The sequence below is a fragment of the Notamacropus eugenii genome, chromosome 5 (genome assembly GCF_028372415.1).
Source record: "Notamacropus eugenii isolate mMacEug1 chromosome 5, mMacEug1.pri_v2, whole genome shotgun sequence".
NCBI lineage: Eukaryota > Metazoa > Chordata > Mammalia > Diprotodontia > Macropodidae > Notamacropus > Notamacropus eugenii.
The window spans coordinates 17,298,451-17,315,083 of NC_092876.1; the positions used below are offsets into that span (position 1 = coordinate 17,298,451).

Genomic DNA, 16,633 nt, shown 5'->3' on the forward strand with positions numbered 1-16,633 from the left:
AGAATTTGAATTCAAAATTTTCTTTCCATCTCTCCCCGCTCCTAGCCCAAGATAGCATGCACCCCATCCACACAATCCTCCAGTCTGTCCTCCTTTCTATCACCCCCCTTTCTTTCATCCCCCTCCCCTCTCTTTTCTGTAGGGCAAAATAGATTTCTATACCCCATTCCCTGTACATCTTATTTTGCAGTTGCATGCAAAAGCAATTTTTTACATTCATTATTAAAGCTTTGAGTTCCATATTCTCTCCCTTCCTCCCTCTCCAACCACCCTCATTGAGAAAGCAAGCAATTCGATATGTCATACATGTGTAGCCATGCAAAACACTTCCATAATAGCTATGTTACAAAAGACTAACCACATTTTCCTCTGTCCTATTCTGCTATCAATTAATTCCATTCTCTCCCTGGACCTGTACTTCCACAATAGTGTTTGCTTCTGATTATTGCTTTCCCCAGTTTGCTGTCCCTTCCATTATGTTCCCTCTCCTAACCCCTTCCTCCCTACCTTCCTGCAGGACAAAATAGATTTTCATATCTAATTGAAAGTGTGTTATTCTCTCCTTAAGTTATAGCTCTGTTTGAATTATTGGGCTACAGGGCACTGCTCTTCCCCTTGTTTCTCACCTCTGACTTTGATTCTGGGTCAGCAGCATCATTTTCTTATGATTTTCCTTCAACTTCCCAGAGAAGAGAAAATTTACATTGAGTGTGACCCTATATCAGAAGTCATTGGGAAAATAATGTTGTGGATGCTTAAAATCATATCATATTTTTGTAACTCTGGTCCTAAAGTTATTGCTCCAAGAATAGCATAAGATAAGTTCTCCCAGGGGTTGCAACACAAACCAAATGAAGTAAGGTTGAGGAGCAGATGATATAAATTTTTTGATGATAATAATAATATCCAGCATTTCTACTAAGGTTGGAAAAATACTTTACCTATATTATCTCTTCTGAGTCTCACAACAACCCTGAGAGTTAGGTGTCATTATTATTCTCATTTTACAGTTGAGGAAACTGAGGCAAAGGTGAAGTGACTTGCCCTGCCTAATTGAGTTCATTCTGATTCCAGGGCAGATAGGTGACACAGTATATAGAGTGTTGGACCTGGAGTCAAAGACTCCTCTTCATGAGTTTATATCTGACTTCAGACACTTCCTGACTGTGTGACCCTGGGAAAGTCACTTCACCCTGCTTGCCTCAATTTTCTCATCCATCACAGAAGTTGAAGAAGGAAATGGTAAATCATTCCCCTATCTTTGACCCCAAAATGGGGTCATAGAGAGTCAAACATCATTGAAATGACTCAACATCAACATTTAAACTCCAGATCCAGTGTTCTAAGTCAACTTGCAACCAGATGTTCCACAGAGGATAAAGGAATTTAATTCTGATTGCTTTTTCTTCTCTGATTCTGGATGACAGGTTCATTTTTCACTGATAGGTTCCTCTCTGCCCCACAATGTATGGCCACAGTAGCATACAGAGTGGGCTCCAGTGGTGCCTTAGGGGGGATTGTTGTCTGTGACTCATTCCAGGTGCTTTTATTCAACTGAATGTAGATAATTTCCTGGAGGTGTTCATCCTCTGGGACCTAATTAGGAATTAAAATGTTGAGCGATCAGTAAGAGAGAAAAATGAGTTGAGATATGAGAGTTTAGAAAAGGGAGATGAGAGGGGAAAGACAATTTCTATGTGAAATGAACAAAATTGAAAATAAGAGTATATATAAGAGAAGACTGGGATCAACAACGAGATAGAACTTTCCAAGAATGAGATTAACTCACAGTCATCTCTCTAGGTCTCCATTTGTTAGTCTGTGCATCTGATACGGAAGAGAATCTTTGGTTGGTTTGTGAGCTTATGAGATAAGCCTTTCTCATGCCCAGGATAGCTGCCTCCCTCCCGCCTGATTCACTTACAAACTGGCTCTTCTTGGGGGGATGCAGGCTTAGAGGAAAAGCAGGTATTTTGAGGGAGACACAGGCATTCTGGAGATCTATGGAAAGAACAAGATGAGGTGGAGGAAGCAGGGAGAAAATCATGCTCAGACTCCAACATGCTCATTGTGGATGATGCAGGGTCATATCAGAAGAATGATAGATCAGGGAAACTGGAGAACAGCTGATTCTCCCTACCTTCTTGGGATCTGTCCATGTGATGTCACTGGTGAGAGACAAAGGGGAAAGGGGAGGAGGGAGAGAGTTAAGGAGGGAGAGGGAGAGAGAGAGATGCAGAAACAGAGTCAGTACTACTCTAAATCACACCAAATCTCTGGTTTCACAAATGTGGAAATTGAGGTCCCAGGTCTCAATGCAATATTTATTCCTTTCAATCTCAGGACATCATCATGTCCAAACTCACCAGTCTTCGTGCATTGATGGCCTAGGAATGCCAAAAGGAGGAGGCAGAGAATGAAGATGCAGCTCAGTATGATAAGAATATTTCTGGACCCTGAGATGTGAGGTGAGAATAAGGATCAGTCCACAAGCCTTTTTCCCCCTTTTGCACATCCTGCCCATCAATACCTTCCTACCCTTCAGGAGTTAGTGCTGGGCTTGGACTAGGGAGGTCTGGGAACATTGCCCCTGTTCCTCAAACTCTGAAAGTGCTTCTTATCCTCAGTCTTACCTGAGTGCTGAGAGGGTATATCCTGCTCACCTGAAAAAGAGAATGGTTTATTGGGAAGGAAGTGGGGTATCAAGATGAATGCTTAGGTCCCAGGTCATACCCAGTGTCCCCATGGTCCTCGGAAAGACACAAGACAGACTTTGCCTTTTATCCCAAGTTGACAAATCAGAGTTAATTGGGGGGGGGGGCGGTGTTTGAAGCTAAATTCCTAATCCTGGGGTAAGGGAGTGATCATGGGTATCCTCCATAGAATCCTTCCTTCCTCTCCTCCTCACTTTGTACTGTAAGTTCCAGGAGATCACTGGGTGGTGTCAAGACAGTGCTGTTTGGTCCAAGGTAATAGCGGCAACTGTAATTTCCCATGTTGTTGATGCTCACATGGCTGAAAGGGAACTCAGCCCCATTTTGGATGGAATCTCTGATGCTCACAAAATTTTCTTCTCCCTGCTTGTAGAGAGCAAATCTCACACCTCGAATTGGCCCCCAACAAAGTAAGGTTACATTTGCTTCTGAAACCACCGGCTGGCTGGGTGCAGCTGAGAGGTTGGGCTTGGGTAGGATACCTGAAAGTCAAATCAGAGATATTAGAGAACCAAGTTTCTCTCTGAGGGACAGAGGAGCTGGACATCCTGGGAAATATTCCTGAGAACCTTTACACATCACTCATAAGCTTTGTTTGCCATGCCCTTCTCAGGGGACCCTTCCCATGAAAGGAGCAGTGGTTGAACTCTCCTATTCCTTGGGCCTCCTTGGCCTGTTGGTCCTATCTTCATCCATTGCCCCAGGTACGTGGATCATATAGTGGATTGAGACAGCCCATCCCTTTCTAGGGTTAGATCCCCTCTGCCCTTCTCAGACTCTCTGCCCCATGATGCTCACACTGGCCCTTTATGGCATCCCCTCCCATATCTTCCTGTCTCACTTTTAGGCTATGATTTCCATCCTTCTGGTCTGTGATGCCCAGTCCTGATCCCCCTCTCACCTGTTACCCAGAGTTCCAGAGTCTCACTGGGCTCTGAAACTCTGTAAGAACCTGTAGTCTCATGGTAGGTGCAGGTATAGTTCCCGGCATCCTTTGTCCTCACAGAATAAAGAGAGAAATCAACCCTTGTCCCTTCTCCAGTCTTATTTTGTAAGAGTTGTGAGTTCTGTCCCTTTTGCAGAAAGAATGTGATGGCCTTAGGGTATGAGTGTGGTGATATGCTGCACTGGAAGGTCACATCTTCCCCTGGAGCCACCACAGGAGCTGGCAGGACTTGGAGGAGGGGCTTAGAGAGAGATCCTAGGAGAGAAAGATCACTGGGCTAGGAGTCAGGATCTGGGTTCAAGTACCATCTTTGCCCAGAATGAACTGTGTGACCTTGGAGAAGTCCTTTGTCCTTTCTGTGCCTCAGGCCTCAGATTCTTCATGTATTAAATGACAAGATTGGAAGAGATGGTTACTCAGGTCCCTGCTACTTCTAACAATGTCAGAAGGAGACCTTATAGAAAGGGGCACCCCAGCTCTCTCTTACATGAATCTGAGGACTCAGAGGTGAATCTCATTGGAGAATCTCCCCCCTCCCCCAACCTGGACCATGAAGAAGGCCCAGACAGTTTCAGTCGAGCCTAAATGCAACTCTGAGAGTCAGGGCTTCTGGCCTCAGATCCCTACACTGCTATTACTTGTTTCCTTTTCTATCACATGATGAGCATGAACTCCATCACTTCAAAGAGTGCTCCCAGCTCATTCCCTGTGGGATTCTACCCCTGATCCCAAGCTCTGTCCTTACTCTCACTCCCATGTACTAGAGCCCTGTAGAATTCCCAGCTTGGAGCAGCCTGTATAGAAACTATCCTGAGATCTCTGTGCCCTCCAAGAATCCAGAATATTTGATGCCAGACCCACTCACTCCAAGGAAAATGTGAAACTAGGGTAAGGTGATCAGGGTGTGGTCCAAGGGCACCATAATTGGAGAGAACATTGAAATCACTGGGACTTTTTTCATCCACTAGAAATAATGGCACTTAGCACAAAGTTAGCCAATTTAAAAAAAGAGGAAAATGGGAAGCTGCCAGATGGTGCTTGCTCCTAGCCCACCTTAAAGCACCTCAGGTAAATGAAATCCTGCCTGACCTTCTTGGCTCTCCCCACCACTGCTGCCCTGACCCATGCTGGTCCTTCTCAAGTGGTGAACCCAAGTGACTGTCTTCTTCTGAGCCCCCATAGACCAGTCCCTGACAACCCGTTTCGAAAATTGACTTGAGGGCATATAGGTGGCACTGTGGATAGAGCATGGGCCCTAAATTCAGGAGGACTTGAGCACAAATCGAGTCTCAGACCCTTGACACTTACTAGCTCTCTGACCCTAGGCAAATTATTAACTCTGATTGCCTCACCAAAAAAAAAAAAAAAAAGTTGTTTTGAGGAATAATTGATGCCTCCTGCCTCATGTGCCAAGATGACAAATTATGGCTCTGTTCTCTACCTCTGTTACCCCAAAGGTCAACAGCAGCCTCTGGTTTCACTGTGTAGGGACATCCAGCTCCAAGCAGCCTTCCCCATAATGGAAGCTTTCTATCCAGCCATCATTCTCCACATGTACTCACTGATTCTAGGGAAACTGAAGCACAGTTTCTTATTTGTCTGAGGCTTAGAGGGGTCTTCAGGGTCACCATGATTACCAGAGGTAACCTCCCTTCTTTGAGGGAAGACATTATCAGAACCAGACCTGAGACACCACAGGGGAGGGGGGGGGAGGGGCATTGGGAAGGGGATGGAGGTAGAACACATGGAGGGAGTTTAGGAGGGACTTGGGGGAACCTAAAAGAAAAGACTCTAGCAACTCCCCTTACCCCCTGACCTGGTTGGGGGAGGATGGATTCTTGCCCCATTCATTAATGCAGTGCTCTCCAACCCAAATGTTTGTTGATTGATTTTTGGTTGATTTGGTTAGTTATTTTTTCAGTAAAAAATGTTTTGAATACACATCCCTAATAGATGAAAATTGATTTGTTAATGTCATTCATGTAGTTTTACTAATATATCATGTGCACTGTAGAAAATACTTAGGAAGGGAAATATTTTATTACATGAGATAATAAAATAACCACTATTTAATTTTTAAATAATATTTTATCTTCCCCAATTATATGTAAAAACAATTTTTAACATTTGGGGTATTTCTAAGTTTTGAGTTCCAAATTTTATCATTCTCTCCCTCCCATTGCTCCTCCCTGAGGTGGGAAGCATGTTGATATAGAATAGATACCATTTTAAAATAATCTTTTCTTTACTGAAGCAAAAATATATGTCTTCCTGAAACTTGAATGTCAAGTCTCTTATGATTTGTGGTCATTGTTGGACTTTTTTTCCCAGAAGAAGTGAACAGACCACAAACTTGAGAGGTAGACTTCTCCAGCCATAGTGGCTACTTTGAGGGTCTAAGACATAAAGAGTTTCTGCATGCTGACCATCTACAGGTGTCTCCTTCCCAGGACTACATGACTTCTTAGGAGGGGAATGTCACCACATGATCCATCCTGGAGGCTTGAAGTCTAAGCTCTGATCTTAGTGGCAAGGAGGTTTGGAAATTGGTTTTTCCTAAGACATTACAGATTGAGGGGAAAGGGAAATATATGCAGTACTACCTTAAGGTACTTTACCACTCAGGAGAGAGGGACGTGGAAGTGGAGATGGTGATGGTTAAGGCTTTACATTATAAGAAAGTATTGAGGAGCATTTTTCAGTAGTTCTCAGAGCAGCTTCTGTTAATCCCTTTGGGGGAATATTCTAGACATGAGATGGAAATAAGCTCATATTTTAGAAATGTATCTTGAGGGTCTGCTCTTTTGTGGGGAAAAATTAAACGTGGAAAAAAATCAAATCTCTCTGCTGGGCCATATGTCTGCATAGCTCAGGAGACAGATCCTATTTGTTGAAGACAGATATCCTCTGAGCACGTGGGATGATAGCTGGTGGTACACTGAATGGAATTGCAGTAGTACCAAAGAAATGTGAGATGTTCAAATTTAGAGGCATCTCCACTCCAAATGTTCGTGTGAACATATGCGGGACCAGTGGTAGAGTTTTCTGAGGTACTATTTGTCTCCTCAGCCTCAGCTGAACACATTGTGTCTTGACCCTAACACAGATACATCATTTGGGTCTTCTTAAAGACAACCACCAGTCAACCAGTATCTATCTAAAACCAAGAACAAGAATCTTTAACGGGGATAAACTAGAAATCTTCCCAATTTGATAAAGGGGGGAATCAAGGATGTCCATTATCACCACTATTATTCAGTATTGTACTAGAAATGCTGGCTATAGCAATAAGACAAGTAAAACAAGTTGAAGGATGAGGAATAAGTAACAAAGAAAAAAACTATCATCCTTGCAGACAATATGAAGGCATCCTTAGAGAATCCTAGACAATCAACTAAAAAATTAGTAGAAACAATTAACCACTTTAGCAAAGTTGCAAGATATAAAATGATAACATATAAATCATCACCATTTGTATAAATTACCAACAAAACTGAGCAGAAAGACATAGAAAGATAAATTCCATTTAAAATAACTGCACACAGTACAAAACATTTGGGAGACAGTATACCTTCCACACTGGAAGCAGAGTCTTACATTAACAGAGAGCTCAAAAGTCAAGTAATTAGCTGGGGAAATGATCAAACAGAGGGGGAAAAGTCAGATTATAGATTCTTATTTTAATGACAAGGAAGATCAAAACATACAACCAGAAGGAGAAAACAAAATTAAAGGTCCTACATCTAAAGCCCTTCCAGAAAAATATGAATTGGTCACAGGCCATGGAAGAGTTCAAAAAGGATTTTCAAATCAAGTAAGAAAAGCAGAGGAATAATTGGGAAGAGAAATGAGAATGATGCAAGAAAATCATGAAAAATGCATCAACAGCTTGTTAAAAGAGATCCCTAAAATATGTTGAAAAAAATAACACCTTAAAAAACAGACTAGACCAAATGGCAAAAGAGGTCCCAAAAGCCAATGAGGAGATGAATGACTTAAAAAGCAAAATTGGCCAAATGGAAAAGGAGATTCAAAAGTTCACTGGAGAAAATAGTTCCTTACAATTTGAATGGAGAAAATGGAAGCTTATGACTTTATAAGAAACCAAGAAATTATAAAACAAAACCAAAAGAATGAAAAAATAAAAGACAATGTGAAATATCTCATTGGAAAAACCACGGACATGGAAAATAGATCCAGGAGGGATAATTTTAAAATTATTGGGCTACCATGGAAAGCTATGATAAAAAAAAAACCTGAACATCATGCTTCAAAAAATTATCAAGGAAAACTGCCCTGGTATTTTAGAATGAGAGTAAAATACACATTGAAAGAATCCACCAATTGCTTCCTGAAAGAGATCCCAAAAGGAAATCTCCTAGGAATATTGTAACCAAATTTCAGAGTTCCCAGGTCAAGGAGAAAATAGTGTAAGTATCCAGAAGGAAACAATTCAAGTATTGTGGAAACACAATCAGAATAACACAAGATTTAGCAGCTTCTACATTGAGGGATCAGAGAACTTGAAATATGATATTCTAGAGAGAGGTCAAAGGAGCTAGGATTAAAACCAAGAATCACCTACTCAGCAAAACTGAATACAATCCTTCAGAGAAAAAAATAGAAATTCAGTGAAATAGAAGACTTTCAAGCATTCTTGATGAAAAACCCAGAGTTAAATAAAAAAAGACTTTCAAATACAAGAATTGAGAGAAGCATGAAAAGGTAAACAAGAAAGAGAAATCATAAGGGATTTATTAATTTTTGAACTGCTTACACTGCTACATGAAAATATAATACTTGTAACTCATTAGACCTTTCTCAGTATTAGCACAGTAGGAAGGAATACACACACACACACACACACACACACACACACACACTTATACACACATAGAGAGAAAAACAGAGAGAGTGAGAGAGAGGAAAGGAGAGAGAGGGGTCTACGGAATGAGTGGAATATGAAAGAATAATATCTAAAAATAAAATTAAGGGGTGAGAGAGGAATGTAATGGGAGCAGGAGAAAGGGAGAGGTAGAATGTAGGAAATCATCTCACATAAAAGAGGCAGAAAAGAGCTTTTACAATGGAGGGGAAGAGCGAATGAGTGAACCTTATTCTCATTGGATTTGGCTTAAGGAGGGAACATTATACACATTCAATTGGGTATGGAAATCTATCTTACCCTAAAGGAAAGTAGGTGGAAGGGGATAAAAGAGGGAGGATGAGAGAAGGAACAGCAGATTGGGAGAGAGGCTAAACAGAAGCAAACACTTTAAAGGAGAGTCAGGTCAGAGGAGAGAATAGAATAAATGGAGGGTGTGACAGGATAGAGGGAAATATAGCTAGTCTTTCACAATGTGACTATAATTCTGCATCAAATTGCTTCCCTTCTCAGTGAGGGTGGGTGGGGAAGGAGGAAAGGAGAGAATGTGAAAAACTTTTAAAAACAAATGTTAAAAATCATTTTACATGCTACTGGGAAATAAGATATGCAGGCAATGGGGGATAGAAATCTATCTCATCCTACAGGAAAATAGAAGGGAAGGGGATAAGAGAGGTGGGTGATAGAAGAGAGGGTGGATTGGGGGAAGGGGTAATCAGAATACACGCTGTCTTGAGGTAGTTGGAGGGGATAAATAGGGGGAAATTTTGGAACTCAAAATCTTGCAGAAGTGAATGTTGAAACTAAAAATTAATTAATAAAAATTTAAAAAAATAAGAAAGAAATGGTGAGCAGGATGCTCTCAGAAAAACCTAGAAAGATATGCATGTGCTAATGCTAAGTGAAATGAACTGGTCACAAAGTAACAGCAATAGTGTAAGATGATCAACCGTGAATGACTTAGCTGTTCTCAGCAATACAATGATCCAAGTCAGCTCTGAAGGATTTATTATAAAAAATGATATCCATCCCCAGAGAAAGAACTGATGGTTCCTGAATTCATATTGAAGCATATCATTTTTTTTACTTTGGTTTTCTAAAAGTTATTTGTCTATGTTTTCTTTTACAACATGACTATGATGGATATGTTTTGCATGACTACACATGTATAACCTATATCAAATTATTTGCCTTCTTAATGGGGGGGAGGCAGGCAAAGAGGAAGGAAAGGAGAGAATTTGGAACTCCAAGATTTAAAAACAAATGTTAGCAATTGTTTTTACAAGTAACTGCTCAGAAAATAAAAATGAAATAAGAAGAAAAACAGAATATCAAGGAAATTGATGAAAAAAATGTGAATGCAGGTAGACAAGTAGTGCCTGATTTCAAACTATATTGCAAACCATTAATTATCAAGACAAACTAACTGGTACTGGCTAAGAAATAGAATGATGAATCAGTAGCATAGATTAGGTACACAATAGAAAGTAGTAAAAGACCAAAGTGATCTAGTGTTTGATTAAACCCAAACATCCAAATATTTGGGACAAGAACTCACTATTTAACAAAAATTTCTAGAAAAATTGGAAAACAGTTCAGGAGAAATTAGGCATTGTCCAATGTTTGATACCATACACCAAGATAAGGTCAAATTGAGCACATGATTTAGACATAAATGGTGATATCATAAGTAAATTAGGGGATCATGGAAAATTGTACATGTCAGATCTATGAGTAAGAGAAGAGTTCATAGTCAAACAAAAGACAGAGAGTATGGCAGGAAGTAAAATGCATAACTTTAATTACATATTAAAAGTGTTTTGTACAAACAAAACCAATGAAGCCAAAGGTAGAAAGACAGAAGGAAACTGGGTGGAGAAGGGGAAAGATTTCCAGCAAATTTCTCTAATAAAGGACTCAGTTCTCACATATATGGGGAACTGCACCAAGTTGATTTTTTAAAAAAGGGAACATTCACAAATTAATGAGTGATCAAAAGAAATAAACAATGAGTTTCCAGAGGAGGAAATCAAAGCTGTCAGTAGTCATATGAATAAATTCTCCCAATCACTAAGAATTAGAAAAATGTTAATTGAAGTAACTCTGAGATATGACCTCACACTTCTCACATGGCTAATATGGCAGAAAAAGAAAATGACAAATGTTGTAGAAGATGTGGGAAAAAATAGGAAAACTAATGAACTGTTGTTAGAGTTATGAACTGACCCAATCATTCTGAACAGTTTAGAAGTATTCAAACAAGGTAATGAAACTGTAGACCCTCAGCAATACCACTACAAATTCTATATCCCTGAGAGGTCAAAGAAAAAGGAAATATATATATATATATATGTATATATGTGTGTATGTATGTATGTATGTATGTATGTATGTATGTATACAGAAACACACAGCTCTTTTTGTGGTGCAATGTCTTGGAAATTGAGGGGATATCCATCAATTGGAAAATGGTTAAAAAAAAGTTGAGACCTACACTGTGATGGAACACTATTTTTCTATAAAAAATGATGAGGGGGATGACTTCAGAAAAACTTGGCAAGACTTCTATGAACTGATGCCAGGTAAAGTGAGGAGAATTAGGAGAATGTTGAAGACACTAACAACAATATTGTAATCAATATTGTAATATTGATCAACTGTGAAAGAGTTTGATGAAAACATGATCCAAGACAATTCCAAAGGACTTAAAATAAGAAAGGACATCCACCTCCAGAGAGAGAACTGATGAACTGTGAGTGTAGGTTGAAGCACACTTTTTTCCACCTTCTTCACTTTTTTGCATTATGGCTAGTATCAAAATGTGTTTTGCATGATTTCAAAAAATAAAAGGGGTAAAGTGTTTGCCTTCTCAGTGAATAGGAGGAGGGATGAAAGATGGGAGATAATTTGAAATTCAATTTTTTAAAATACATTTAAAAATGAAAGACTCCCCCGCAAAAATGGAATTTTGCAAGCTCTGTTTCTGAGAGATAGAAATCCATTTTGTTACCTACATAATCAAATGAGAAAAATGGATGGCTATTTAAGGTATAAAATATTTGTTTTTCTGCTAGGTAGTGAGAAGAACTATATTAAGTGATAAATGTACTTAAAAAATAAAAATAAAGTGCTTTACCAACCTTAGGCTGCTATAGAAATGCTAACTGTTATTATCATAGGGTTACCTGGAAAACTCCCCTGTGAGTTTAAAACGTCACTTTAAGTCCCTGACCCAGAGCACACCTGGAAGACTGTGCTGCAACAGACATTCATAGGAACTCCTCAAATATGTGGCATCTTGTCCTATCTGCTGACAACATCATTATTTGATTTTGTGCAGTGATTGATAAAAGATCTTGTTGGCCCAGAAAATGGAGCAGCTCAGCCATTTCCTCAATGGTTGGTCTTTCACACATTGTTCCTCTACTTCCATATTGCGGTTTCTTTGCAGAAAGCCTTTTGCCCATTTTGTCACGTACTTTAAAAAACACTAGGTCTCACAATTGACCAATCCACTTAATGAGGCAATCTATCACTGAACACTGAAAGCAAATGGATGTGTAGAAGAGTATCATCATTTACACCATCCTTCCTTCCAGTTGTTTCATGTGCTGCTTCATGACTTGTGACCTTCTGAGCTACAAACCAAGAGAAAGAACTGGGGATGGTCTGAATATTCATTATTAGGGAAACTTTGGTTCTTACCCATTTTTTGATCAAAAGAATGCACCAAAACAGAAACTCTCCCATTTTTCCTCAATGTAAACTATTTTCTAACTCTCAGAGGAAAACAAATGCCACTTTGGAAAACATTGGGACAACTCACATGAACCTTGCCTAGTTGCCAAGTCACAACACCCTACCCACCCTCACTGGCCCACAATGAAGCTCTAATTCAGCTCTCCATCAGATCCCAAAAAGGAGTGGAGAAGTTTCCAGGGTCTCCTCCTGAACTCCTAATGTTTTCAGTTTTCAGGGCAGACTTGGCTTCCAGACTCAGTCTCCTGCCGTTCAGATGCCCTGCTCTGGGTAAATGAAGGGGGAGAAAGAAGTCAGTGAGAGCTAGAGGTGCTCCTGGGTGCTGGTCCTCTTCCACAAAGGTCTCCAGGGCAGCAAAGTTACAGCAAACTCCTCCTCAGTTGGCCTTACCTCACATCATCAATCATTTGCCAAATCTTGACCTGTCCACCTCCATCTGTCCCTTTCTCTCCACTCCCAAGTTCAGACTTTCATCACTTCTCATTGGAATTATTAGAATCTCTCTTCCTATTTCCTTGCTTCAAATCTCTCTCTTCTCCAATCCACCTTCCACACAACTGCACAAGCAAATGCTGTGAGGTCTAGATCTGATGTTGTCCCTCCCCTATTAAACAGACTCCAGCAGCTTCCTTCTAGTTTAAGTGTCAAGCGTCATTTTCACTGTTTTTGGAAAATTTCCATGACATAGGCACAATCTACCTTTCTGATCTGATTGCACATTACTCCTTTTTTCACACTTTACAGTCAAGCCAAACTCACATTCATACCATTCCTCTCACACAATGCTCGATCTCTCTTATCCACTCTTTCCCCTTAGCTGTTCACCTTGCCTGCACTGCACTGCCATGTCAACCAGGCTTCTCAGAATCCCTTTTTTCCTTCAAAACTTTGCTTATGTGATAACTTCTGCAATATGCCATCCCTGCTCCCTCCTCCACCAGTGTGTGTGCATGTGCATGTGTGTCTTTTGTGCATGTGTGTATGTGTGTGTATGTGTGTATATGTGTGTGTATATTACAATTAAAAAATAATTTCTGGTCTGTGCATTGTCATCTATATTGTTTTGCCCAATTGGCACCAAACACTTCAGTTGCTGTAATGCTAAACCCAGTAACTATAATTGGGAACAAAGTCCTGGTAGAAGCAAAGACCATGGGGTCTTCAGCACTGCCACTAGGGGCTCTCAACTTGTTAGGCATGTCAACCTATCATCTCTTGCATAGGCTTCTAGAACTCAGTTTTCAGCATTACCAAACCCCCTCCCATTAGAACAGATTTTTCACTTGCCCTCTCCCCCCACATTTCACTATGGTCTCCAAGAGACTCTTTCTCCCAAAATCCCAGCAGGGAGATCAGCTTCCTGCCACATTCCACAATTCTCAGACATCTCCTAACTCCAGCAGCTGGAAGTTCTCATTCACTAGCTGTATTCAAATCCAGTCTCTAACTGGCACCAGAGGGTCACAGCTTTTGGGTACAGCCCAGGGGGTATGGTGGGGAGAAGGCAGAGCGTGGATTCCCTGGGATTGCTCATTGCTCACTGGCATCCTCAGCTTTATTTTGTTAGGCTTCTCCCAGAGTCCTCTCAAGTTATCCAACACTTTCTTCCTGATGCTCTATTAGTCACTCTCTCTGACCAGCTGAGAATACAGGGGAGTAGGAAAGGAAGGTTCTGGGAGAAAGACTCACCATTTTGTGCCTCCATTGTCTGACCCAGGCTTAGTCCTGTAAAATAAGTTCAGATCACAGATGTCTCCTACTCCAATTCACAGCTGCCCTTCCTCACTTCTCCACAAAGCAATTTCCATGCTCAGTCAACACTGGCCAGGAACAGGTGGAGACAGCCAGGATGCCTGGTCTCTACTCTGTCCAGGATACTTATTCCTAGGCCTCAATGTCACTTTCTCTCCCACAAATTGTTGGTTAAGTCCTCCTCAAAGTGGCTTCTCACCCAAAGTGGCATCCCCCAAGCCCAACTTTGGACCTACCAAAATAGAACAGGGAGATGAAGGTGGGGGTCATGCTGGCTCCTCAGTCCAGTTCGAAGGTAGTACCTTTAACTGTGCAGAGGTGAGGAGGTAGCAGGACTAGAAGCTGGAGCCAGGATGTGGTAGCCAGAATTGCTACCCCAACCCCTGACCGCCACGCCCCACATCTTTCCTCTCTGAAAGAGTTCAGATAGAGAATGGCTTGCATCAGACCTTACAAAGGCCCAGAGTCTCACCCAGCAGGTTCTTAAAGGTCCAAGACATGAGTCATCATGCCCACTGCTGAAGGCCTAGGGCCTTAAGGAGAGACCTAGTGTCAAGAACACCAAGACTTCATGACACAAAAGGCCCAAAGACTTTCAGGTGATGACTAGAGCTGCCAGGAGCTCAGCCTCCTTTACAAGGCCTCTCTGAGAGCTGAGAGCCCTCTTAGAACATCTCTGGCCTCCCATCATATTTGAATGAAACTCCAGGACTCACCCCAAGTGGGAGTTTAGCCCAGACCCTGGATTCCCACTCCTCAGTCCCCCAACAGACCTTGAGGATCACTGCTGTTACTATCTTCAACTCTAGTGTTTGGACAGTGGGCTCATCTTCCTAGACCTTCCCTCCTTCATCACAAGACCCTGAAGAGAAAGATGAAAATCAACCTATTATTCCCAGGTCAGTTACCAAGGACTTCACTCTCCCTGCTCCCTGAATCCCTGTGATTCAAAGGCCCTGTCTGCTGAGGTGAAGCTTCCCCTTAGTTTACTTCTATCCACAATTAACACCTCTCTGGTTCTCTTCCTCTTGCCTTCCCCCCTGTAACCCTTCTCACTGTGTTCCATGGAATCCCTGCTATGCCATACCTTCATTCAGGATCACCTCTTTTCTCATTTGTCCAGATCTTACTGTTCTCAGACTTTGACTTTTCAGAATGGGGCACACACTCACCCCAGTTAACAGAGGTTCCCATTTGATCCCCCTAAGAACTGTCAAATTTTGAGTGAAGTTAATGGTGGGCCTGACTCAGAATTGGCCATAGTCCCTTATAACATAAGGGAATTTGTCCCAGTCATGCAGGTTGTGATGTTATAGAGTGTCTACAGATTTCAGTTGTTGTCCGTGGCTTGAAGGCAACTGTTTAGAGGATGGTTACTTGCCTCCAAATAACCAGCAGAGACTGTTGGTAGAGTTGTGAACTGATCCAACCATACTAGAGAAAAGTTTGGAACTATGTCCAAAGTGCAATTAAACTGTTCATACTCTTTCATCCAGGGATACCACTACTAGGTCTATGTCCCAAAGAGATGAAAAATGGGGGAAGTTTTTGTTCTGATTCTTCTTTCACAGCATGACTAATGTGGAGTTATGTTTAACATGATTGCACATGCATAACCTATATCAGATTGCCTGCCTGTCATGGGGAAGGGCAGGAGAAGGGAAGGAGGGACAAAATGTGGAACTCTAAATCTTACAAAAGTCAATGTTGAAAATTATCTTTACATGTAATTGGAAAAATTAAAATACAATTAATTGGGAGAAAAATTTTAGAACCTTTCAAAAACAAAAAGGAAGGAAGGAAGAAAGGAAGGAAGAAAGAAAGAAGGAAAGAAGGAAGGAAGGAAACAAAGAAACAAAGAAAGAAAATGAAAGGAAGAAAGGGAAAGAACATATTTGTACAAAAATAATTATATAAACTCTTTTTGTGGTGACAAAGAATTGAAAATTGAGGGGATGCACATCAATTGGGGAATGACTGAACAAGTTGTGGTATATAAATAATAATATTGTGCTATAAGAAATGATAAGCTGGCAAATTTCAGGAAAAGAGCTAGAAAGATTTACATGAATAGATACAAGGTGAAATGACCAGAACCAGGAGAAGACTGGATACAGTTAACAAAAATATGATGCAATGATCAGCTGTGAATGACTTGGCTGTTTTCAGCTGTACAATAGTCCAAGAGAATTCCTGAAGGACTTATGCTGAAAAATGCTGTTTCCATCCTGTGAAAAAATGGAGAGAGTAGATAGAGATCCAAGTATGTTTTTTCTTAATTTTTCTTTATTTTTCTTTCTTTTTGTCTGTGTTTTCTTTCACAAGATTAATATGGAAATGTGTTTTACATAACTGAACTTGTATAACATATCAAATTACTTGCCTTCTCCATTAGGATTGGGGAAGGAGAGAGAGAGAAATTTTGTGATTCTAAATTTTAAGAAACAAATTAAATTGTTTTTACATGCAATTGAGGAACATAAAATACTATAAATAGTTGTTACTTCCATTGAAATAGACTGTGCAACTCAAGAAGTAAAGTATAGTAACTTATTCATATCTTATAATTAAATGTGT

General features: G+C 40.6%; 1 protein-coding gene across 1 annotated transcript; it reads right to left on the bottom strand.

The window, feature by feature from the left end:
* Positions 1-135: 135 nt before the first annotated feature.
* On the bottom strand, positions 136-14,380 carry LOC140503516 (T-cell-interacting, activating receptor on myeloid cells protein 1-like). The gene is made up of 10 exons (XM_072607572.1): positions 14,293-14,380; positions 13,994-14,029; positions 3,616-3,915; positions 2,909-3,196; positions 2,634-2,663; positions 2,367-2,456; positions 2,141-2,168; positions 1,925-2,001; positions 1,790-1,827; positions 136-1,596 (listed from the first exon to the last, which is right to left on the bottom strand). Exons 1-10 carry the CDS (start codon positions 14,324-14,326, stop codon positions 1,387-1,389), a joined length of 1,131 nt encoding a protein of 376 aa, XP_072463673.1. The 5' UTR covers positions 14,327-14,380; the 3' UTR covers positions 136-1,386.
* Between the last annotated feature and the right edge of the window lie 2,253 nt (positions 14,381-16,633).